At 43.9% G+C, this 26,331-nt stretch overlaps 2 protein-coding genes across 5 annotated transcripts; one reads left to right on the top strand and one right to left on the bottom strand.

The window, feature by feature from the left end:
• The first annotated feature begins 722 nt into the window (after positions 1 to 722).
• On the top strand, positions 723 to 23,108 carry map3k21 (mitogen-activated protein kinase kinase kinase 21). 4 transcript variants are annotated; one of them, XM_058058133.1, is made up of 11 exons: positions 723 to 2,311; positions 13,051 to 13,231; positions 13,313 to 13,461; positions 13,536 to 13,711; positions 14,558 to 14,798; positions 16,110 to 16,232; positions 17,018 to 17,113; positions 17,531 to 17,681; positions 17,759 to 17,853; positions 20,563 to 21,330; positions 21,398 to 23,108. In XM_058058133.1, the coding sequence occupies exons 1-11, from the start codon at positions 1,534 to 1,536 to the stop codon at positions 21,745 to 21,747; spliced, it is 3,108 nt and encodes a 1,035-aa protein (XP_057914116.1). In that variant the 5' UTR covers positions 723 to 1,533; the 3' UTR covers positions 21,748 to 23,108. The 4 variants fall into 4 exon arrangements, with proteins under 4 accessions (XP_057914116.1, XP_057914114.1, XP_057914118.1 ...); XM_058058131.1 differs by having other exon boundaries at positions 20,560 to 21,330; XM_058058135.1 differs by lacking the exon at positions 17,018 to 17,113.
• A 765-nt stretch (positions 23,109 to 23,873) lies between these two features.
• On the bottom strand, positions 23,874 to 25,802 carry il22ra2 (interleukin 22 receptor, alpha 2). The gene is made up of 5 exons (XM_058058136.1): positions 25,504 to 25,802; positions 25,304 to 25,418; positions 24,770 to 24,948; positions 24,525 to 24,682; positions 23,874 to 24,405 (listed from the first exon to the last, which is right to left on the bottom strand). The coding sequence occupies exons 1-5, from the start codon at positions 25,556 to 25,558 to the stop codon at positions 24,253 to 24,255; spliced, it is 660 nt and encodes a 219-aa protein (XP_057914119.1). The 5' UTR covers positions 25,559 to 25,802; the 3' UTR covers positions 23,874 to 24,252.
• Positions 25,803 to 26,331: the final 529 nt, after the last annotated feature.

Below are 26,331 nucleotides of genomic sequence, written 5' to 3'. Positions count from 1 at the left end.
AAATAGTGTAAAAACTACTACAGTATCGGCTGTCATTCAAATCATTTGGCTTTTATCCCTATTGTGTCCAATTAGACGTATTTCCTGAGTTGGTCTATATATATATATATATATATATATATATAATCAAAATAAATATATATAACAACATATGAATATAACAATAGCAACAGCAAAAAAATAGACATGTATAATTGAAACCTATGGATATCATCACGCTAGTATTGATCCTATACAAATACTGCTTTCGGTATCAGTGTCGATAATTGTATCGATCTTCCCACCAGTCGTGTGCACCTCCGCCAATCCGTTTCCAAGAAATCCAGTCGCGTGCACAAGATGGTGGTGTCGTTTATCATAATAAATCACGTTTAGTTTGCTAGTCATTGTCTTTATTTTGGACTTAACGTTAGGTACACAACAAGGTTATGGTGTAGAACTGCGCTACTACTGGAATACTCTGAAGCAGTACTCGTAGTAGTTACAATGTTCGTAGAAGTGTTGCAATATATAAGTGATAGTGATAGTGGTAAGTGATAGTTTAGCACGTGTATTGTTGTTGTGAATGTCATTTAGCTTGCGTGATCATATCCCTAAAATTCGGCGCGCTCTCCACTCACATTCCAATGGCGGCTCCACCCCCACCCCTGACGCTGAGTTGGTCACATGCTACAGAGTCCACCAATCAGGTGTCAGTATTGAGATCAGCCCGGCGTCCCTCTCTGTGGTCCAAGGTAGAGCCGCTGCTTTAGTCCGACTACGAACCTCTAGCGACAATCTTCCAGTGGAGGGGAGGGGGGGAGTTATTTGGATACAAATCTGCAGGATCCCCCCCTCTAAAAGCGACCATGTTCGATGGGATATTGATGGTTCAACCACCGGCTGTTCCCCACAGAGGAGAAACTTTTCCTAACTTTCCTAACCCTAGTTGCTAAAGTAAGCTAACCCGTTAGCCTCACGTCTTGGAATGCCGTGGGAAAGTCGCATGGACGCCGCAAACTGACAGAGGAGCTGTCGCTTTATCGCCAAACGGCGGTTGTATGACACTAAATGTGGACTTTGAGAGAGGAAAACACGTCGCTCGGCTGCTCAATCCCACTCGGTGGACGTAGAAGGGGGCAGGTGCACCTTCCTCCCCCCCGCGGCACCTGCGGCTGAGTCTCTGGAGCTAGCTTTAGCTTGTTAGCGCTAGCATCGAAAAGGACAAGCGGAGAGTTTACTTTTGGACGTTTTCCACTCCAAGTGTTTGTAATTGCCGTTGAACGTCAGCCCACCAGACGGAGAGAGTTTGTTTACTTTCGCCTGGGTATCGACCCCGGGTGAGTGGAGTGGCGAGGCGCTGGATAAAGTTACAACTTGTTGGGACGCTCCTCGCCAAGGGACTTTGGACAGTGTCAGTCGCTCAGGCTGGGGAATCCCCCTCCTTTTCAAATCCGCCATTTAATGCAACAACATGAGGATTTGTAAAAGTCACTTTTTTGCTTTTCTGATTTAAGACTTCGCACCCTATGGTGTCATTACGGCCACCGAGAAATGGATATCTCGCAGGCCGCTTTCCCAAACGGTGAAGGGCGGCCGAGCGGTGGGGATGGGGAGCATGCCTGGACAGATTGCCCCACGGTGCGGTCGTGGGCTCACTCGGCCCCGCTGTGCCCCACTCGCTCCTTGTGGACGGCCGCGTATGACTACGAGGCTAGCGGCGAGGACGAGCTCAGCTTGCGCACCGGGGACGTGGTGGAGGTCCTCTCCAAAGACGCCGCCATCTCCGGGGACGACGGCTGGTGGACGGGGAAGATCAACCACCGGGTCGGCATTTTCCCCTCCAACTATGTCACCTACCAGCCTGCTATTTACCGCCTGCCGGTCGCAAGCGTGCGGGAGCGAGTCCCGAGCTCGCCGGTCCAGATCTCCTTCAGCGAGCTGGTGCTGGAGGAGATCATCGGCGTGGGGGGCTTCGGAAAAGTCTACCGGGGCACGTGGAAGGACCAGGAAGTGGCCGTGAAGGCTGCCCGGCAGGACCCCGATGAGGACATTACGGCCACCTCGGCCAGCGTCAAGCAAGAAGCCAAGCTCTTCTCCATGCTGCAGCACCCCAACATCATCAAACTGGAGGGAGTGTGCTTGGAGGAGCCCAACCTGTGCCTGGTCATGGAGTACGCCCGAGGGGGCACACTGAACCGGGTGTTGACGGGAAGGCGGATCCCCCCGCACATCCTGGTCAACTGGGCCGTGCAAATTGCTCGAGGGATGCACTACCTGCACGAGGAGGCCGTGGTGCGCCTGATCCACCGTGACCTGAAGTCCAGCAACAGTAAGAAAAGTCTTGAAAGTCTAACTAACCTTTATATTACTTAGAGCTCCACAGGTGTCAGCCAGCCACTGAAAATACCATAGATTATTAAATAAATACCATATAGTAATCATTCTGAGGTATTTGCTGTTGTATTAATGTAAAAAATATAGTTTTGTCCATGAATTGCATTTGGGTACAATACGTTTTTGGAGTTGGAGGCTGTGGTAAGTGTGTATGCCATCAGGAGGATGTGAAATCAAGTTAGTTTGCCCAGCTGTGAGGTAGGCTATACCCCCTATCCCCCCAGCGTACACACACACACACACACACACACACACTCACACCTTCCTCGCGCCACTCCCCCCCACTCCAGCTTGAACATGTTCAAATAAAGACAGTGATTTGACAAAGGTAAACAAGCAGGCTCGTGCCACATGAGTAGTCTGTGTGCTCCAATAATAAGTCCGGCACTACCACAAGTCTCAAACACCACATTTGTTGCAGTTTTCTTTGAAATGTTTCAGTTTTTCATTTGAGCATTTAGTTCACTCACTCACGGTGCTTTCACGTTACCCCCTCTTTCATTCCCCTTATGGGAATCCATACTCCTTTTCCCACAGGGTGAGTTTTTGTGTGAACACTGTAGTTGAACTCAAAACTCAGGTCTGTACTGAAGCAGTTGGTTTCACTCTGTTTAGCTGTTGTCAGAAAACAATGACATACTGTAGATCCATACAGACACCGTTTACTTGCATCGCGTGTGACATGCACCTCTCGCGATAAATTTAACCCTGCAACATTGACCTGAATAGCTGCATTTTGTTGGCTTTTAGCACATCACTTCACTTAAATATGACTTGTTCACTCCTTGAATGAACAATTGCAATAAATGTGAATGTTGCAACATGTCAGTTTACTACTTAATAAGAAAATCAGTCTACAGTCTTGATTTTTTACTCGCAATAAAGGAAGTTATAACAAGCTAAACAGTCGATGAGGGTCATGGTTGCTGACTGACTTGGCATACCGGAAAAAACTACTGTTTCGGGTGGGAATTGCACGGTACACACTCACTCCGAAACTTCTCAGAACTCCTGTGGATGTTATAATGGACAGCATGGTGAATGTGTGGTTAGATAAAAAAAAGTCTGTGGTTTTCACGCATCAAAGCCCAGTTCCAACTACTAGGAACTACACAGGATGTGACAAAAGTATTTCCACGTATTGCCCGCCCTGGATGTCCATTTCCTGTCATACAGCAGGACAACTTTAGTGGTTTAGAAATGATAACTCTCATGCTGTGGTATACCTGGAAACCAGTAACCAGCCCTAGCAACATCTTATTTCCGGATCCTAAAAATGCTGACTGTTTTTGTTGTTGTTGTTGTTTTTTGCTAGCTATGTTTACACACAGTGTATACAACTCCAAACATCTCCAATCTTCTTCGCTTTGTGGCTACAGATCTTTATCAGCCCTTAGTCCATGTTGGTAGTATCAGCTTGGGTGAAAATGTATTCTCCCACAGGGAGCGGTGAGCACGCCTGACCATATACAGTAGGTTCCTGTGTGTATGTTTCTAGTGCATTGTGTATAATTATTTAATTGATGAATACATTGGAGAAAAAGCAGCGCGTGTGATGCTAGAACAAGAAATAATTAACTGTTAAAATAAGGTTGTTTTCCTCTCAGTTTAATGGAAGCACCACTCAGCTGCTCCTCTTTCTAGTGTAGATGAGTCCAGCGCTTTTTAAATATGGCAAGGATTTGTGTTAATTAGCGGCCAGATGGAGAGAGAAAAGGGATTTAAACTGGTTCCGGTTAAGTCGGGGAGGGGGGGGGGGGGGGGGGTGTTTGGAGAACATAAACAAACTCTCTCCACCACCACCCCCTTGTGCAGACGTGATGCTGCTAACACAAGTCCAATGTGTTTGTCCTGCCACTTCACTGCGACCTCCACCCGGCGTTAAAGTTTACATGCGGAAAGTCAGCACACTCCTGTCAATAGCGTGTTTTGTTTTTTCCAATTAAAATATATAACTTTTGAAAGTTATGTTTCCACTGAAGAAACATCCAGTTATTTGTTTGTTGCCATTGGATGTCTTGTTGCAGGTAGATGATCATCAATCCTAAGATTGTATACGTCTTATCTTAAGTGTTGAAACAGAGGCTTTGTGTGTGTGTGTGTGTGTGTGTGTGTGGTGTCGCTTTGAAGCAAAGAGTTCATAAAAAGACTCTCCTACACAAAAACAGCACCCTGCGGTGTTTTGGGTTGTTTTCCCCAACGGAATAAAAACGGAATACTACAGCCTACCAAAGTTGTCGCATCTGCTGCTGTTGTTTGTCTTACTAACTTAAAAAGAAGAAGCTACTGTACGTTGCGTTCAATGGCGTTCAGAATGTTACGCTGTATTGTTTCTAGTAACTTTCTGCCGAGTGTTGATGAGTTGAGGAACAGGTATCTACAGTCCTAAGGGGGGAGGGGAAAAATCCTCCAATGGCCTGCATACATGCTCCATGCAGACAAACATAAATCTATTTGATCAATCATTAGCCTGTAAAGTAATATGTTGGAAGTCAGCGAGATTTGCCCAATCTAGCTTTTGTGTTTTTCCAGCTAATCTGTAAAATCCCGGCCCGCGGGGAGGAATGTTGCTAATGAGGGATAAAAGCTTAACATACGTTTGCACAATGGACCGGTCAAGCAGCGGTTGCTAGGCTACTGTGACCAGAAGAATGGCTAGGACTCGGAGGGTCCCAAAGCCCTCGTTTTGTTTTGTTTCGTTCATATTTAATCTCCCAGAGAGCAGCGGTACTCTTTTATTGCCGCAAACTGAGGGGGTTACCCTGCTTATTTTTCCCTCCTTCCTTGCCGTTCCTCCCCCCCATTTCCCCTTATTCCCACTCAGTCTGCTTTTTGGCTCTGTTTAAACTTTAAAAGCTCTTTCACTTTATTAGGAATCAACACAGCTCCACGTGCGTCCTTAAAACTGTGACATTACTAAGTAACAGTAAGTAAGACATAGTGAAGGCAGTGGTTCCCAGAAGTTATATATTGTATGTATCAGTATCGCTACCATACTTGTACTCGCATACTTAAAGTCTGTGAAGGAAGTAGTGGAGGTATTTGTAGAGCGGCAGATAACAACTAGAAATTAGACTGAAACCTGGCTCTGAGCCATTGTGCATAACACTGCAGTATCGCGTCTTGATTTGTGCGATTACATCTGTGTTGTCCCTTTTTTGCGCATATCTGAAGTCAACAGCAATCATCTGTTTATGATACTGCTGGTGTATACCTGGAATAAGGGATTTTTAAACCCTTTTTGTTTGCAACATTTGCAAGACCCTCCATATATTATCACCGTAGACCACTGTATGGATTTGTGATGCCACAAACACAATTTACTGTATATCATCAACATTGCACTTGAGTTATTGATTGACTTCCTCCGTGTTATTCCCCCACAGCGACTGCCTAAAATCTGTCTGGCGTGATTGCTACTGTTGTGCTTTGCCAAGAGATACTACAACCATGGTATGAGGAAGCACACAATAAGACTGGGAGAGGCTCTCTTTGCTTTGCTCTAAAGTTGGCAACCTTTTATCTCAGGTTATGTTTCCGTCTTTAAGTCATTCATGTACACCGGTGAGGTTATTAACCTTTTTCAGTGATGTAAACACAGCTTTGCATCAGATGTGTATACTGTACTATATTCATTTTCTACCACTTATCCTCAGGGGTCTCAAGGGTCTCGCGGGGGTGCTGGAGCCAGTTTTTTTTCAGGCGAGAGGCAGGGTACACCTTGGACGGGTCGGCAGCCAATCACAGGGCACATATAGACAAACAACCATTCACACTCATTTTCACACCTATGGACAATTTGGAGTCGCCAATTAACCTAGCATGTTTTTGGAATGTGGGAGGAAACCGGAGTTCCCGGAGAAAACCCACACATGCACGGGGAGAACATGCAAACTCCACATAGAGATGGCCGAGTGTGGAATTGAACTCGAGTCTCCTGGCTGTGAAGGCTGCGCGCTAACCACTCGGGCCAAGCGTGAATAAATCAAACATACCCTTTGGTTCATGACCAGGAAATGCATGGACACACTGCAGGAAAAGGTGCAGCCTCTGGAAGATCTAGAAAGCTTTCTGTGCAGGATTTTGTGTGTAGCTGCTCTATAGGAGTCCGTGGGTGGAATCAAAGTCGGGTCTCCTAGCTGTGTGGCCTGTGTGCTAACCACTCGAGAGCCGTGCAGCCTTGTACTACATTTATTAATATTTTATTGTCCTATACAAATGATGTACACACATTATGATGCCTTGTCCACATGAACAGCAATGTTTTTTTTTAAATGCACATTTTTTTTGTGTTTTGGCATCTCATCCACATACAAAAGTAAGCTTTTGTTCTTAAAGGGTCCCTGACATAATTCATCAACTTTGCTTATATAGATAATTACGTTCTGCATTGTTCACAAAGGGTAAATTTGTAGTTCATAACAAACTACTTCTCTTAGCTCAGCCAAAATTGTAGTGATGCCAAAAGTTGTCTTGCTGCTGGATGTTAAAAAGTTATAGTGTCACCTAAGTTTTTCTTTTCCAAAAGACTAAACTACTGTTGGTAACATATATGCTAGCCACCCATAAAACGATGATGACTGCGTTCCTGCGGTGATATCTTCGTGACTCCACAGCAGGTGAGCAAAGCTCTTTCAAAGCACCTGTGTACGTGTGGATGTCCTCAGCCTCAGTGGGAAAGTTACCCAGAGGGGACGAGGTGTTGAAGGGCAACTTTTCCCCCAGCTTCCCACAATTCCCCCTGGTTGACACAGTTACTGTCTGTCTTTTCTGTGACAAGAGAATGGGCAGGGAGGGGAGAGAGGAGGAGTGGAGATGCTTTCACTGTGTTTTTTACGACCTCTCCCTGACTGCACCTATTGTTGCGGGGCAGGGTGAAAAGGAAAAGGGCCCACTGCTGACATGGGCTGCCCTCCCAAACAACCAATCAGCTCCATAGCAGCTCCCCCCCAATCCCAAGCAAACGTAGATGCTGCTGAATCAAAAAGGTACCAGCCTCGTACCTCTGGCGTTTGTGTAGGCTATAATTAGCCAGGAGCAAGTGGCTCTGAGAAACGTGACCGTGATAGATGCATTTAGGCAGCCATTAGCCCTGATCCTTTTTCCCATAAGCCAGAATGCCCCGGGGGCACTCCCGGTTTCAGCTGGGGGAGACGGCCCAGTCGGGGAATGTTTAGCAGCCTTGTTTTATGCTTACGACAGGAAGCCCCGCGCACTCAAGCTTAGTCTGTAGGCACAGCTAGCAAAAATACTGCCACGTCAAGTTAGCGGGCAGCTGTCTGAGTTTTCACAGCGCCCCTGTTATATCAGTGCTCGGTTATTTTGCAGGAAATAGAAGAAGCCTCAGTTTTGTTTTGGGCAGTTAACTTGAGAATGACAGCAACATTTTGTTTACAGCACACAACACAGATTATCAGCCTGGTATTCATATTCTCCGCTAGCCCAGCATGACATTTTTCTGCAGATTTCTGGCAGAAATCAATCACAATTTGCATCGTACTATAGAACCAATGTACAAAACAAAGAAAAGCAAAATACCAAATGAAAGAAACAATACAAAAACTGTATAATTCACCCACACCTACAATAATATTATAGGTTGAGAGTCAGAAAGCAATTCAAAAAAACATATAAAATACCTCCTAAATGATGAATGAAAGGGACAAATGAGCATTTAAAGTTACTTTTACCTTCATTGAAGGATTGATGGAAAACAGGAATGTGGTGATGGCGTTGTGTGATGAGGTACAGTCACATCAATGAAGCTAAAAGTAACCTTAAATGTTCATTTATCCCTATCATTGGTCATTTATTTACAATTGTTTTATGCAAGTAAATATATTAAAACGTGTTGAGTGTAAACCCCTGATGTGCGACAGTCTAAAAGTTAACCACTCATTGACAGTTAAGCATTGTTGGTGTAAAACCCGTCACATTTATTGGTGAGAGAAGAAATGGTTCATGTTTAGCAAAAAAAAAAAAAGTAGTTCTTTTTCCTGTTTACCTGGAGGGGGTGAAGCAATGGGAAGACGCGTGGGAGCTGCTTTGAAGGCAGCACCTTTGCTTCTGATCTTCCCTGTGCTCCATCATGTGAAAGATGGGTCTGCCTGAAGATCCTCTGTTAGAAGGAGGAATTAAATGGGGGGGGACTGGTCGGAGGGTGGGGTCGCCCTCGAGGGCACGTCCATCTCCAGTTGCGTTCACCGGTGTCTGCTTCAAAAACATGTCTTTTCAAAAGAGTTAGGAAATAGAGACGAGTAGAAAGAGAGAAAACAGCTTTTTAATTGCAAGAAATCATATTCACCAATGAATTTTGCTTAATTAAAGGAATAAAAGATCTGTAACCGCCTGTTTTTGGAAGGCATATTCTCAATCAAAACAAGCACTTTAGTAAATAAAATACATCTTTGAATATAGTGTCTCTGAGGCAACTGCTGTGTGTTTTTTCTCTTGGCCTGAGCAGAACCTGTGAACTTTGCTCTGTTTTGTTTTCTCTGTTTTTTAAAATGTTTTATGGCTGCTGGCAAAGTGAGGTGATTACACTCCCACCCGTTACAGTAGAGAACGCTAAGGTGTGTTTGCTTTTCCCTCCGTCTACGTTTACATCCAAATGCCCTGGTAACATAAATATCATGGCAGCCACGACTGGACAGTGGTGAGAAAAATAAGCTTGGTAACCTGGACCCCCCCAAAAAATATAACACCCTTAAGAAGCCCCTGAAGTTATATGTAATGTTATATTGATGAGACGTGACATTGTATTACATTATTCTCACACTGCATTTAGTCAACCATGGCATTTCCAACATGATTGTGTGGAAAAAAATTTTCTCCTCCCATTCCATGTGGAAGTGGTAAGTTTAGAATTAACAATTTGGAGGCTTACTAGTTGTGTCCCAGCATTGATCCCATAGTTGCAATGCGTTAACAAAGTGTTGTAAACAAAGAATAATAGGAGTGGTATTTCATGTCAATTGGGCTTTAATAATGTTACAAAAATAAGTTTTCTGTGCTTAACTATGAAAATATTCAATTTATTAATAATGAATCCTACTTTGTGGAAATTCACTTACCCCAGTCAGGTCTGGAACAAATTGACAGTGATAAATGAGGGACAACTGTAACATCACATTTTGCCGTTATGAGAATGAATGAAAGCCCATTGCCTAGTTAATCCTTCAGATACTCACTGAGCTGAAGTCTCACGTGACTTCTAATGTAACAGTTGGTGGTATGACCACCCATGTGACTTTGTTGTATTTATTCCTAAATACATAAAATAAAAATAGCTGTTTTTTCCGCTGTTTCCAAACAGCTTTATTAATGTGTGCTGTTAGTTTAGGAGGCTTGTTCACACACTGGTGAGGCCCATACTGGTATAAATAGCAATTAGTGGGAGGCTGACACAATTAATTCAGTGCTTGTGTCAGTGGGGACACTTTGGACTACTTTACAGCAGAAGCTGTGGCCTGGTCTGGTCTCAAACTGCCATCCCCGATAATGTACGTCAAGTGCCAACAGTGTGTTTTCCAAAGCGGCTGCTTGCAACTTGTAGAAGTAATTCCGCACAAGACGTACGTGCGGGCTTTCAGGCGGTGTGGCATAATGTCAGCTGGGAGACATGTAGACGAACGGGTCTTTTATCAGACGGTGGAGTGACATGGTGTGACAGAGAAAGTATGTTGCATGATGTCCTGCAGGCCAATCAACACAGATGCACGCTCTTCTTCCTGGGTTGTATAACTCACCCATCAGAAGTCATTATGAAGCGACAGAACTTTGCGAATAGAGGAGCGCTTTGAAACGGGAAGTAGCCAGATACTAATATTATAGTACATATTATGGGGCTTTTAGCGAAACCTGTTTGTAATGGAATTCCCATTGTGTTGGTTTAGGTAGAGGATCCCCACCATGCCCCAGGCAGGTAATGGTACCTGTACCCTCGTTAGTCCCAACAGGAGCAACACCAAAACACCTGTGATCACTTGGCTCCAAATAAGGCTGCACTATGGCGAAATAGTCATGATTCTTTATTTTTTGTGCTTAGAATTAAGAGAATAATTTTTTAATGCTAATTAATAAAGCATAGTTGAGCATGATTATTTGGCAAAACATATGTATGCTCAAGCAAATGTTTTTTGGCCCTAAATTAAGCATCATTTTGAGGCATAAAATGGTTAGACATTAAGACATTGACACATACTGTACATGTATTTCTCTTATGTCTACTATACTTGGTAGCACAAGTGTAAAGGTGACCATAGGGGTGTTATTTCATGTCTCCGGGGCTCTAATAATGTTAATAAACAGGTTTTCTGTGCTTTAACTACAAAAATATTGTATTTATGAATAAGGAATCCTTCTTCACTTATCATGGTCTGGTCTAGAACCAATTAACTGGGACAAATGAGGAATTGCTGTACATCAGATTTGTACGTACTTGTTGTACATGTACTTCCACGTTAAGTGACATTAAATATTATATGAAGACTGCTTTCCATTGTGCTGCTTTACAGTACCTCCATTGTTCTTTTGGTGTTGGGTTAGTCCTGGTTGACTTAATAGAAATGGAAGAAATGGAGTCAAAATCTGTGGCACACTTGCTCATTCGTGCACGTAATAAAGTTATGTCTATCATTATGAATGTGATCAATGGCCGCCATAATTTGGCTTGATCGATAAGACTCTCACACTACTTTTTGTTTTTGTTTTTTTAGTTCGACATCCTCCAAATATTAAATCAAACAGCAATACATCTTCATTGCGCAATCACCTAATACTGTCTGCTCCAGTTGAACGTTTGCACACTTTATTGGCCTTCTAAAGCAATATAACGGCGTTTACACAAGCCCAGTTAAATCCTCACCTTTGACATAATCACGAGGTGCGGTAACTTCCACTTGTTTGCGCACATATTGCGTCAGGCCTAGCTGGCTAATGTGTTTGTTTCAGTTTATAATCATGCATCTTAAGCATCCAAAACATGGCTAGGGAGCACAGGAAACTAACTTATTATAGAGTAGCAACAACCAGTCAATAAGCAATGACAATCAGGAACTTATTATGGAATTTATACAATGTAAATCATTAAATATTCTTCTGTACATTTATTCTAAACTCAAGGTATTTGTGTATTAAATGTCTCTGTACCTCTGTAGTTACTGTACATGCTATCTTCAGAGGTCACGCTGCTCATTGATGGAAAATAAAGATAAAAACGATGGAGGGGGAAGTCCAAGGTCAGAATGCAATAGTGTGAGAGAGACACGGTCCCACCTTTTTTGTGTCATTACTTATAAGTCATGTGGAAAAACTGAGGACACCTCCATAATATGTCCCACCATCCCTCGTTTATCGCGGTTAATTGTTTCCAGACCTCACCGCGATGAGTGAATTTCCACTAAGTAGGATTCAGTATTAATAAATGGAATATTTTCATATTTATGGCATGGGAAACCTGTTTATGATCTTTTAAATATGGTTTATAACATTATTAGAGCCCTGTAGGCATGAAATAACACCCAAAAAGTCACCTTTACATTTGTATTATCCAATATTGTAAATAATCAGAGAATATTTACATAGGCATAAATAACATAGACTCACATTTTAGCAGTTCCTTGTTTTTTTCTGGGCAGTGTACTTCCTGCGGTGGCTATTGTTTCATCAGTGTACGGTAATGCCGGCTTTAAGTGGCTTTACTCTTGTATCATATTTACTATTTAATATGGTTTATAACATTATTAGAGCCCTCTAGGCATGAAATAACACCCAAAAAGTAACCTTTACATTTGTATTATCCAATATTGTAAATAATCAGAGATTATTTACATAGACATAAATAACATAGACTCACACTTTAGCAGTTCCTTGTTTTTTTTGGACAGTGTACTTCCTGCGGTGGCTATTGTCTCATCAGTGTACTGTAATGCCGGCTTTAAATGGCTTTACTCTTGTATCATATTTACGTATGTATCACATTATGTAGACATAATAAGAGTAACTAAGCCATTTCAAATGTAAATAAAACTTCTGCTTGTGTGTGTTCCCATGGAACACCATACAAACCATACATGGTATTTACAGTCACTCATATGCAGGATTATGAGCCTCATACAAGCCTTGATGTGTTTCCTAATGTTATACAACGTTCCCTTGGGAGTATTGTCCTGGCAAGCGCACGTCGGGTTTGTCTTGCACGGACTGCACAGATCCCATCTAGAATGTTTGTATGTGCATGATGTCGGTATTGAACCATCGGCGTAGGCTGTCTGCAACTTCTCACGCGAGGTCGGGTGTCGTGTTCCAGGCGGCTTGCAGGGTTCCGTCTTGACTTTAATGTGTTTGTAGCGGTATTAGCGCCCTGAGGAAAGGGACATTGTGGCGCTGTCAAGTGTGGTGTTTTTAACTGTAACAAATGAGCCCCATACTCCTGTTGGCCCTGTTCAATTTCACCTATCATTTCCTCACCCCGGCCAAGACTTACCTTACCCTCCAGCTCATCACATTTGCATCCATCGTCTTTAATCATGTCTCACTGGGATGGTTATTGTTGACATTTTTTTCTTTTGTGCAGAACATGTTCCCGCTTTTTGTGATTATAACTGCTGGTTTTCATCTCACGTCCACACACCCGTTATAACGGTTCTCTCTCCTGCTTCTGTCTGCCTTCAGTTCTATTACTTGAAAAAATTGAGAACGACGACATCGGCAGGAAGACGTTGAAGATCACAGATTTCGGCCTGGCCAGAGAGTGGCACAAAACCACGAAAATGTCGGCAGCGGGCACCTACTCCTGGATGGCCCCTGAGGTCATCAAGTCGTCTCTCTTTTCCAAAGGCAGTGATGTCTGGAGGTACGATGACCTCACATTTATTTTAACTTTAAATTTTTTTAAACACACTTTTGTCTTTTCTTTCTGTCTGTGCCCCCCCAGCTATGGCGTCCTGCTGTGGGAGCTGTTAACAGGGGAGGTGCCTTACCGAGGGATAGACGGCCTGGCCGTTGCTTACGGCGTAGCAGTCAATAAATTAACCCTACCAATCCCCTCCACCTGCCCCGAACCCTTCGCTAAGCTAATGGAAGGTAAATACACCTCAGTCGTGACGCAGCAAAGCCTGTTGTCAATCACAAATGGTCACAAAACGCTTTATTTCCAGAGTGTTGGGACCAGGACCCTCACGTGCGCCCCTCCTTCTCCTGCATCCTGGAGCAGCTGTCGGCCATCGAGGAGGCGGTGATGGCCACCATGCCACAGGAGTCCTTCCACATCATGCAGGACGACTGGCGTGTGGAGATCCAGGAGATGTTCGACGAGCTCAGGACCAAAGAGAAGGTGGAAAATGAAGCCAAAAATACACAAACAAGCTATTTTTCATCAATCAGCATCACGTCGTGGCTTTAGGGGGGCTTTAACAAGCTGAAGGGTTTATTTCATTCCTTTCAAATGACCAAAGTGGGTCATCAGCTACCCTATTACTTGATTTTCGGTAAATATCCTGGAGTAATCTGTGTCTACGTGCACGGGCTAGGCTGCTAAGCTGCTTTGTGCAAATCATCCACAGAGGATTATTATTATCATCACTCAGTCAAGAGCAATTAGAGAGAAAATAGAGTGTTGAAAGAAGAAAGGGAGTTTTTCGTGCTTGAAACTTAACTTTTAACTATCTTTACTGGAAGTATTTGAGTGTTGCTGGATGTGGCTCCTATGACTGACACTGGCAAGGCTTTACCTTGGCTGATCAAATGCCGTCAAAACTATGGGACATAAAGCACAAATACTTTAGGCACATAATCCAGTCACAGATAATTATGTAACATACTGCATTGGTGACAAAATGAAACTATCACAACTTATATTGTAACAAAACATATTTTAAATGTTGGAACAAAATGTTAATTTCAATAACACTTACACCGATGTTGACTCTGAATCAGTACTAGAGTTGCTCCATATTGGCTCTCTTACCAATATTTGATATACCGGTATTGTTAACACTTCACTATCAATACCAATATCAACTGACATTTATATAGGCAGCAGCTCTTTCCACAAAGTAATGTCAAGTCACATCTCATGATGTAATGAATAAAAACATTATGCTTCTTTTACTGTCACCAAAAAACAAAATAAGACAAGTATGATAGGGTCATATATTTATTCTCTTCTGCCCCGACACAGGAGCTGCGTTCCAGGGAAGAGGAGCTGACCCGGGCCGCCCTGCAGCAGAAGTCTCAGGAGGAAGAGCTGAAGCGGCGGGAGCAGCAGCTGGCCGAGCGGGAGATCGACGTGCTGGAGCGGGAGCTCAACATCCTCATCTTCCAGATGAACAAGGACAAGCCCAACGTGAAGAAGAGGAAGGGCAAATTCAAACGCTCCCGCCTCAAACTCAAGGACGGCAACCGCATCAGCTTACCCTCGGGTTAGTCTGCACTACTAAAGACATTTGTGGGTGCGCCCTGTGGGTTGAGCTAGCATACATGTCTATCCTTACAAGTTTTAGAATCATCAGAAAAATGCTCATTGACATATGCACAATTAGTTCAAAGACATAAATCCATGTGTTTCAACCATTCATTCATTCATTCATTGAATGCGAGAGGCGGGGTACACCCTGGACTGGTGGCCAGCCAATCACAGGGCACATATAGACAAACAACCATTCACACTCACATTCATACCTATGGACAATTTGGAGTCGCCAATTAACCTAGCATGTTTTTTGGAATGTGGGAGGAAACCAGAGTACCCAGTGAAAACCCACGCATGCACAGGGAGAACATGCATACTCTACACACAGCTGTAAGGTCTGCGCGCTAACCACTCGACCGCTGTGCAGCCGAGTTTCAATCAATCTCACTCAAATTCTACACGTGCTTGACAGTCCACTAAATTGAATATTAATTTTGCAGAATTTACAGTCGGTAAAGAGCATTGAGATGTGTGAGAAATGTGAAGTAAGTGTGACTTACAGGTCAAACTTCAAGGTTTAATAACAGCGCCACCTTGTGGTGTATTTGTCAGAAGGCAACACGGTAGGGGTGCATGTTTTGGCAGGTCAGGATAGGGTTCCAAATTTCCAGGTCTGGAAAAGCATGGAAAATGGAAAAAAAATATTCATGTTTCCAAGACTCTTACCACTGTTGTGTTCTAAAAGATCCAATTATGAAGAACTAAATAGATCAATGTGTTTTTCTCAGGAGCGTTCTCGGGCCACTACTGCAAGGTGCTTGTGTGACGTATCCTAGGAAACATTTGGGAAGAGCCTTCAGCTCTTAATTCTCCTCCAACCCTTTATATAAGCTACATTACATAGCTATTGTATCCTGGAAAACATTCCATCAATGCTATCCTTGATGTACAGTACATGATACAAAGGCTGAAACTCATAATTATTTTCTTAGCCGATTAATCTGAATCATCCTGTTTCGATTAATCAAGTAGTCCTTTGGGATGAACATGAAGTCAACACCCAAAAGGTAAAAATGTCGATCACTGATGGATGACCAAGGAAATCAAAGAGTATTCACATTTGAAGTTGTCACCTACAATACAAAGCTAATATTTCCTCAACTAGCTTAGCATATATAGTCACAGTAATAACCATATTGTTGAGTTAATACCTCTCCATTAATCTACGTGAGGTTATTAAGAGCACACGTTAATGTGTAAGCCCACTAGCCACCCTGACATTGTAATCAGCACAATGCTCCTGTCTCCATGCGTTCTGCAGACTTCCAGCACAAGATCACGGTGCAGGCGTCGCCCTCCATGGACAAGAGGCGGAGCCTTCACAGCACCAGCTCCTCTCCTCCCAGCAGTCCCACACTCATCCCCCGCCTACGAGCTATTCAGCGTGAGTCTTCAGGGTTTTTTTTTTTCTTTCTTTCTTTCTTTCCTCCGTTCTCCTCTCTCCATTCTATCACGTCGCTGTTCTGCTGCCAGGTTTGAGTGCGTCCAACGTGCACGTACGCCGGCGCTCCAGCGAGCCGCCCCGTCAACTGGTGGCAGCAGTAAAAGTAACACGGGAACATTCACAGTGACAAGGTCCATGTGAACAAAAGCGGCTCGGCCAGTTGTTTGAACAGCTTGCTAATGTTGTTAGTCACGCACCAACAACCGTGCAACAACTGGAACAAATTCCGCTTGACCATTTGTGATCGGCTCTGACGTGCAGACAGAGCGGACAGATTAGCCTTTGGTGCGCGTCGCTGATATGGATGGGAATGTAAAGATGACTATAGGGGTGTTATATCATGTCTAGGGGGCTCTAATAATGTAAATAAAGGGTATTTAGAATGTCATAAACAGGTTTTCAATGGCATATTTATGATAATATTCCATTTATAAAGAAGGAATCCTACTTTGCTGAAATGGAATTATCACGGGCGCATTTGAAACCAATTAACCAGGACCAATAAGGGATTACTAAAGCCTGCGGTGGTGTAGTGGTTAGCGTTACGGACTTTGGAGCGGACCCCCTGGGTTCGAATCCCCGCATACGGAATTTAAAGGTAAAAATCAGTATGCGAACAAACAACTTTTACTAAAGTATCATTTCTGCGATAATTGGAATGATATTAGCCTGGCTACCTTGGTGGGTGGGGGGCCCTGTATAATAGAACTGTCTCCCCTCCTCAGTGACATCCCACGTGCAGAGGGACACTTTGTTTGTTTACCAGCAGGACGTCGACCTGACCAGCGAGTTCGCCGCCTTCTCGGGTCTCAGCGGCGAAGGCAAGCCATCGGCGGCTCACTTAAACGCAGTCTGGACCTGTCAACTAAATCAATGTTGATTTTGGGGGGAATGTCTCTTTAAGAGCTACAGTTGAAAATGAGTGATATAGCACAGACTTGAATGTATTCTAATTCAACTGATTGGTGTGTTCATCAGTGATTCATGATGTTTTTCTTTGTGGTCTGTTGGTGGATGATGACGCTTCTTCTTCACGTACGAATATAACACAAGGCTTTCTGGGGTTTTTCCTTCACACGTGGCTTTTTGGCAAACACCTTAACTTGCTGCAACGCTGCGCTTCCTGGTAGAACAAAGGCGATGAAAGAATGAAGCCAAGCCAAACAAGAGCAATCTAAGCTGAGTTCTTTGGGAGGTTTAATCATGTCACTAACACACATCATGTCTGGTGTGTGCAGTCACGCAGGACGAGAGCAACCGCACGTGGGGCCGCAGCGCCCCCTTCAGGCCGGAGGAGTTTGACGATGTGAAGAGGGGCATCAAGAAGAAGGGGAGAACCTGGGGACCCAGTTCAGTGCAGAGCAAAGAGAGGCCCGCCGCCACCGAGAGGTACTCTTGATGCTCTCCATGTTTGCTTCCGTCTTCGTAAGGTTCTTGACGTGTTCCTGTCATCGTCCCGTCATTAGAGTACGGCCTCTCTCAGACGGCAGCAACCCGTGGTCCACCAGTCTGGTCAAGTCCCAGAAGTCTGTCCCTCTCGCCGCCCTCTTTGCTGAGCAAGGTACGCAGAATGCGAGCGTATTTGCAGTGGTGGGGGGGGCACACACACAGTTGGAACTCTTAAACCTTTACATACAAAAGGGGGACGTCCAAATATGCCCCCCTCCCTGTGTTGCATGTTGTGGTGGCGCTGAAGTTGGGGCTGGTGTTCGGGGTTGGGACCGGGGTAAGGGGGGTGAGGTTAAGGTGGTGCTGGTAAATTCTACAGCAAGATACTTTATTCATAAAGAACACCCCCCCCCCTTTTACTTGTACTTTTTTTGGTTGAGGTTGTATTGTTGTATTGTGTTATTAGTAATATTAATTAGTAATTAGTAATATTTTTTGTACTCCAACTCGGATTACTTGTGTGCTAGCATGTCTGTTCACTACATTAGGAATTAGTATACTGGATGGAGTGTTGAATACTAACTAATATCTGTTATATATGATATATATATATATATATGTATGTATGTATGTACGTATGTATGTATATATGTATGTACGTATATATATGTATGTATGTATATATGTATGTACGTGTATATATGTATGTACGTGTATATGTATGTATGTACGTGTATATGTATGTACGTACGTATGTATATGTATGTACGTACGTATGTATATGTATGTACGTACGTATGTATATGTATGTACGTACGTGTATATGTATGTACGTACGTATGTATATGTATGTATGTACGTATGTATATGTACAGTGAAGAAAATAAGTATTTGAACACCCTGCTATTTTGCTATTTCTCCCACTTAGAAATCATGGAGGGGTCTGAAATTTTCATCGTAGGTGCATGTCCACTGTGAGAGAGATAAACTAAAAAGAAAAATCCAGAAATCACAATGCATGATTTTTTAACAATTTATTTGTGTGATACAGCTGCAAATAAGTATTTGAACACCTGAGAAAATGAATGTTAATATTTGGTACAGTAGCCTTTGTTTGCTATTACAGAGGTCAAACGTTTCCTGTAGTTTTTCACCAGGTTTGCACACACTGCAGGAGGGATCTTGGCCCACTCCTCCACACAGATCTTCTCTAGATCAGTCAGGTTTCTGGGCTGTCGCTGAGAAACACGGAGTTTGAGCTCCCTCCAAAGATTTTCGATTGGGTTCAGGTCTGGAGACTGGCTGGGCCATGCTAGAACCTTGATATGCTTCTTACGGAGCCACTCCTTGGTTTTCCTGGCTGTGTGCTTCGGGTCGTTGTCGTGTTGGAAGACCCAGCCACGACCCATCTTCAATGCTCTGACAGAGGGAAGGAGGTTGTTCCCCAAAATCTCACAATACACGGCCCCAGTCATCCTCTCTTTAATGCAGTGCACTCGTCCTGTCCCATGTGCAGAAAAACACCCCCAAAGCATGATGCTACCACCCCCATGCTTCACAGTAGGGATGGTGTTCTTCGGATTGTACTCTTCATTCTTCTTCCTCCAAACACGCTTATTGGAATTATGACCAAAAAGTTCTATTTTGGTCTCATCTGACCATAAAACTTTCTCCCATGACTCCTCTGTATCATCCAAATGGTCATATGCAAACTTAAGACGGGCCTTGACATGTGCTGGTTTAAGCAGGGGAACCTTTCGTGCCATGCATGATTTCACATCATGACGTCTTAGTGTATTACCTACAGTAACCTTGGAAACGGTGGTCCCAGCTCTTTTCAGGTCATTGACCAAGTCCTGTCGTGTAGTTCTGGGCTGATTCCTCACCTTTCTTAGAATCATTGAGACCCCACGAGGTGATATCTTGCATGGGGCTCCACTCCGATTGAGATTGACCGTCATGTTTAGCTTCTTCCATTTTCTAATGATAGCTCCAACAGTGGACCTTTTTTCACCAAGCTGCTTGGTAATTGCTCCGTAGCCCTTTCCAGCCTTGTGGAGGTGTACAATTTTGTCTCTGGTGTCTTTGGACAGCTCTTTGGTCTTCGCCATGTTACAAGTTAAAGTCTTACTGATTGTATGGGGTGGACAGGTGTCTTTATGCAGCTAACGACCTCAAACAGGTGCATCTGATTCAGGATGATACATGGAGTGCAGGTGGACTTCTAATGGGCAGACTAACAGGTCTTTCAGGGTCAGAATTCTAGATGATACACAGGTGTTCAAATACTTATTTGCAGCTGTATCACACAAATAAATTGTTAAAAAATCATGCATTGTGATTTCTGGATTTTTCTTTTTAGTTTATCTCTCTCACAGTGGACATGCACCTACGATGAAAATTTCAGACCCCTCCATGATTTCTAAGTGGGAGAAATAGCAAAATAGCAGGGTGTTCAAATACTTATTTTCTTCACTGTATGTATGTACGTATATATGTATGTATGTATGTATGTATGTATATGTATGTATGTATGTATGTATGTATGTATGTATGTATATGTATGTATATGTATGTACGTACGTATGTACGTATATATATGTATGTATGTATGTACGTATATATGTATGTACGTATGTATGTATGTACGTATATGTATGTACGTATGTATATGTATGTATGTACGTATATGTAAGTACGTATGTATGTATGTACATATATGTATGTATGTACGTATGTATATGTATGTGTATGTACATATATATATGTGTATGTATATGTATGTATATATTACATGTATCTATACATATATATAATATATGCTGGTCGTTTATTGTTTACATTGAGGTTATTATGAGCAATGACTGTGTTTTTCCAGCAGGGGGCGGCAAAGACGAGCCGTTTCCTCCGGAATGTCCCGACAGCAGCTCCAAGCCAAAGCAGCTCAAGTTCCCCAACCAGGTGTACATAGATCTACCTCTGTGGAGGGACGAGCAACAGCCCCCCAGCGCCAGCGGAGAGGTCGGGGTCGGGCCGGCGGCCCAGGGCGGCCCGGCGGAGAGCCCCGACGACCCCTACACCACCACGTCCACCTCGTCCGCCTCCACCACCCCGCAGCTCACGCCCACCAACAGCCTGAAGAGGGCGTCGGCACGCCGCAAGACGGACTCGGTGTTGTACGTCTGCGGCTCGCTGCTGGCCTCCGTGGTGCTAGGCTGCGACATCAGGGAGGCGCTGAAGAACGGCGAGGACGGGGAGCCGCCGCCGCGGGAGGAGAAGGAGAAGAAGCGCAAGGAGGGCTTGTTCCAGCGCGCCACCCGGTTCCGCCGCAGCACCTCCCCGCCCAGCGGCCGCCCCCGCAAGGACGAGGCCTCTCCGAGCCACACCCCCAACCCGCACCTCAATCTGGTCTCCATGTCGGCCATCGTGGAATGTCAGTCCACCAAGTGTCTCCTGCAGTCGGAGGCGGAGGTGTCACAGTCCAGCCCCACCAAGTCGGAACCTCCTGCTGTCAATCATCACGGCCCACCCCTGCGGCTGACCCCGGCGGAAAAAAGCCAGACTCAAACCCAAAGTCCGCCGCCTGAGGTGACAAACCACAACACGGGGACGCGCCTCCGCCGCAAGAAATACACCAACAACCATGATGGTGAGTTCAAGTCACGATGCTACTGCGCTGCTAGCTAGCATCAGCTAACGCTCCCGTGCTTTTGCAGCTAACGGCCCCCCCAGCCTGCCGCCGCCCGCCGTGCACAAGAAAGACGGCAAAACGAGGCCCGACAAGGACGCCTGCGCCCGACCTCGTCACGTCTCCTTCCGGGCCAAGTCCCACAACTGGGCGCTGCTGCGAAGCCACAAGAGCTACTCGCTGGGCCACTACTCAGGCGAGAAGACGGCGCAGAACCTCAACATGGTGCTGTCCTCCCCCGACGTGGGCGTGGCCTGCTCACTGCTGGACATGGACGCCGAGGGCCAGAAGCGGGACTGCACGGTGCCGCTGTGCCGCATTCAGAGCTCGCCGGGGCGGCCGTCCGTCTTCGAGCTGGACAAGGAGTACCTCTCGTAGCTCCGAGCGTTCCAGGACAGGCTGATGGTGTTTTTTTGGACACCAGATGATTCTAGAAGGTTCACAACCAAGCTGTCCTCTGTTTTGAGAAGGTTCAAGAGCATCTTTGTCTTAGTTCAACAACATAATGACGTCGTTTTTTTCTCACCTTGCGCTCGCCGTCGCCCCCAAACTTACCTAAACATGTCCGCCTCTGCTGCGTTCACAACACAAGTACTTTTTTTTTTTAATTTATATGTCTATTTTTATAGATAATTTAACAGACGTACATTCCACAGAAATGTAAACACTTTAGATCATCACAAATCACGCCTCATTTTATGTTGTGTTGTGACGCCTTCATGCGGTTTATGGGTTTTTTTTAACGCTCGTGTTCAAGCGCCGAGGACGGTGCGAGTGCTGGATGGCAGCAGGAACATGGTGAGTCACACAAGAGGGGATGCGAGTTGAAGGACACGAGAAGTCCAAGTAGTCAATGAAGGAACAGAAGGAAAACAGGAGTCCATTTTGATTTAGCTGGAAAGAATTCCGATGACTTTTCCCCATCTCAAGACTTTCTGGAACCACACCTCATGTAACATGCACTCCAAATGTGGCCACTTTATTATTATTATTATTATTATTATTAGGAATTCTACCCGGGAACAGCAACCTCATTGGTGTTTTTTTTTTTTTCAATACTTGTATTTCACCGACATTCTCAGCCTCCGTTAATGGCTCAAACACACACATACACACACACACACGCCTCCGTGAGGACGGACTATGCAGTTCCCATCTCGTCATACGTCAGTTTTGATTGGAAAAGTATTCCCAAACGGTGTAAATACAAGTTAGACTCCCCAATGAAGTCATTTATAATGTGAACTCCCTGCCTTACTAATCATGTATGTGTGCTACAGTGGGACTCAAACCCGCGGGCCAACACTGTGAAGCAATACAAACATTCCACTGTAGCCGTTTTCTCATTATGTCTTATTTTTTTTTTTGTCTCTTTCTCTCTCTCCGTTAGCGAGGCGCCTAGTGGGACCAAAATGAATGCAACAAAAAAAAAAAAAACAGGCAGCACAGTAAGGACCAAAATGTGAGCAGCTGCTACTTACTTACTGGCCCAGCTGGTTGTTGTGTACTTTGTGTACTCAGTTGTGTAGCAGTATAGAAAGACTCCGAGTGACGTTGGCGTTAGCGCTTCCGATCGGACGACACCACCTACACTTTTACAACCACGACCTTTGCCTTTCAGTGACTGTTTTTTTTTATTATTATTGTTGTTGTTATTATTATTATTATTACAGTATTCCATTGCCTGATTGATCAAGACTATCAACATGTTTTTGAATAAAGTCTAAATTAAGACTTGACATTAACTTCCTGTCTCCACCCTTTGTACGTGATGGGACAAATGTGTAAACATAAATGTCAATTTTAACATATTTCATTTATTGATCATTCTAAGTTCTACTTGATGCATTTATTTACTCACATATCTTTAATCTTTTGGCATTTAGTCTACACTTTGTTGTCCCTTGTTTATCACAGTTCATTGCTTCCTGACCGGAACCAATGACTTTGGTCTTATTCAATAGTACACAAATGAACATTTGTGCTACACTATAATATAATATAATATAATATAATATAGTAGATATAATGTAAGAAAATAAGATAAGACTCACAAGTTAGCCGTGCCTTTCTTTTTTCTGGACAACATACTTTATTGTGACTATTATAGATTTTAGACTTTATTATCCAATATGGGAGTAAAGCTAAATAAGCTACATCAGAGATACTGGAGCAGTGTCACAGTAAATGTGTTTAGTGAGGAGTACTATTTAGTTCCTACTATTACTGACACCTGGTGGCCAATGTATAATACTACATTCACACTAACAATGCTTCTTCTACTTTGTATTTTTTTTTCCATGTACTTAGATCATTTCCCCATTTTTATGCTTCAAAGTGTTCCATTTAGGCCAAGAATAAGTCCAGTTTACTAAAATATTTGTTTTTGCTCATTTAAAAAAAAACACCATTTAGCGAGGAAGCCATAATCGAACCACAACATTGCATGGACAACTGTATCCCCCCCCCCACTGAAAAATGAACATGGTGACAAACACTGGAAGTGAAAAACGTTTAATGACAAAACATATTCAAGACAGGAAGTGAAGAAAAAGAACATAATTGTCTGACGTGATGATGGATGGAATGATATAGCACCTTGTATGATACCCAAAGTACAAACTGTCATCAATAATCATGTGACTCCTTATTATTGCTTGTCACGCATGCACCAAACAAAACATATTATTATTATTATTATACATTGTCATATTGTCATAGTAACATTTGAGAAAAAAACAACATTTGTGTATATTGTATACGATGTAGTGTCACTTTAAGGAGAGGAAAAAGACAACCTAAGCATAAGCATGAAAAGCAACAAGTGTACCATGTTACTAAAACGTATCTAAAAATTAGTGTTCCGGGTGCACCACAGCACGATCACAGCGTGGTGATGCACTTCCGCGGCCCTCGAGCACTGCTGCGGCGTTGCAGGGGGTTGACCGTCTGAACCTGGAGGCAATATTTGCTCTTATGTTTCACTTTGGTCACAAGGAGCTTGCCTGAGCAGCAAATCATCTCCTCAAACACCTCCTGAGAAGAAATAGAGAGAATATACAGGATGTTGTTTTTTTTGTAATGTCATAAAATGTATTTTTATTCATATTTATTGTCCATAACACTTGATTTTGATGTTGTAGGTGGAGTCGTACCTCCTTGCCAGATGGCTGGATGAGGTAGATCTTGTAGAGAAGGCTTCTGGACAGCAGACTGCTCTGTATCTTCGTGGCTAGAAGCTGAGGGGTCCTCACGTGGACCACAATCCCTTTCTCCGTGGCGTTCAACCTCAGCAGCGGTGAGCTTATTATGGCTGGGCAGGAAAAGAACAAAATAAAAACAGCTCCAATGTCAACAACTTGTATTTGCAGGAATGTTGAGGAAATAGAAAGACCCTCACTGTCCCATCGGGGGTTGAATCTCGGCGAAAGGACCCACACTGACTTGCCGGAAGACGACGACGCCCTCAGTCTGGCGTAGTAAAACTCCCGGAGTTCAGAGGTCACGCTACTGACGTCACAGTGGTGCATCAGGATGCCCTGACAGTGGCCCACGTCCTTCCACTCTCCAGCTCCATAGCTGGGGACAAGAAAATATAAAGGCATACATTTACAAGAAAAAAAGTCCTAAATCTACGATTTTGTAATATTATATGTGTATTTGCATATTTACATATGCAAATTTACGGGAATAGTGCCAAGTGACGAAGACGACTGTGAAAAAGACGGCACCTGCTGCACATGCGCAGTTGCTATCTCGTAATTTCAATTTACAGTTGGGATATTTTTTTTCAGTGGCGGAAACGGGCTTCCATAAAAAAGAGACACATAAACACGTAAGAAACACGTAAAAATAAATCTTCAAAAATAATATTGATTTTGTTTTGGCGATAGAAAGCCAACAGAATGCCACTACTGATACACTATGTGCTCACATCTTCCACTGGACGTGGTAGCGGACATCAGTGTCGTTGGAGGACGCTGTCCAGCGTAGAATGTTGTTAAAGTCCACGGAGTCGAACGTCACCTGCGCAGGAGGGCTGATTGACACTGCGGGCACGCAATACCAAATCACGTGACAGCTAGAACACAAACCGATGTTAGCCACAGAGGAGGAGAAGACAAGCGAACGAACCTTGGGCTGCCAGCAGGTCCACCATCATTACGACTCCGACGAGCACACGCCTCATTTTGGACTCTCTGGAGCCACAAGGGCGCCGACCACCAACCTTTAACGGTCAGCCAACTTCCCTTTTTTTCTTACGGAACAGTGACAACATCCTTTTACAGAAGTCCATTTGTATGTACACTGTGCACGTGACAATGACAAAACAATGACAAAGCAGAAAAGGCCCGATATCATATCGGCATCGGTATCGACTTCTCCACACTGAACTCATATACACATGCAGCTATGGATGTTTCTATGGAGAGTAAAGAAGTATTACTGGAAGGCCTAACAAACTATGTTTCCCCACTTCCGCTCACGCTGCATTCAAGGTGCGTAGGAAACATCGCCGGCGAGCATCTACATGCAAAACAGCGCACACACACACATGACAAAGAAACGGTTTCTCTATTTGGTTCCCGGGGAAGACCTTAAATGTCATCAACTTCACACTTCTTCAGCCACGGGCGAAATAAAACCAGATTGAGGTTGTCTTCCCTTTTCAGGTGGACTTGCATTTCATAGTAAATTATCAGATTGTCCGTTTTTTTTTCTCCGTTTTGTTCTTTAACTGATGCACTCAAAAGTCAAAAGGCAGCACGTGCAGCGTATATATATTTGTAGCCACACGGGGGCAGCAGTGAGCAATGAGCAGCTGACGGTAAAAAAGTCTAAATATGCCAAATATGCAGGGAGTCCCTAAAACGAATGACGAATGACAGGAGGGCGAAGGACAGACGGTGTCATTCCTGCATGCCACCCACAAGGATGGCGAATGACACACTTCTGATACGG

The sequence above is a fragment of the Doryrhamphus excisus genome, chromosome 20 (assembly GCF_030265055.1).
Source record: "Doryrhamphus excisus isolate RoL2022-K1 chromosome 20, RoL_Dexc_1.0, whole genome shotgun sequence".
Classification (NCBI taxonomy): Eukaryota; Metazoa; Chordata; class Actinopteri; order Syngnathiformes; family Syngnathidae; genus Doryrhamphus; species Doryrhamphus excisus.
This window is presented reverse-complemented; position numbering and strand designations above follow the sequence as displayed.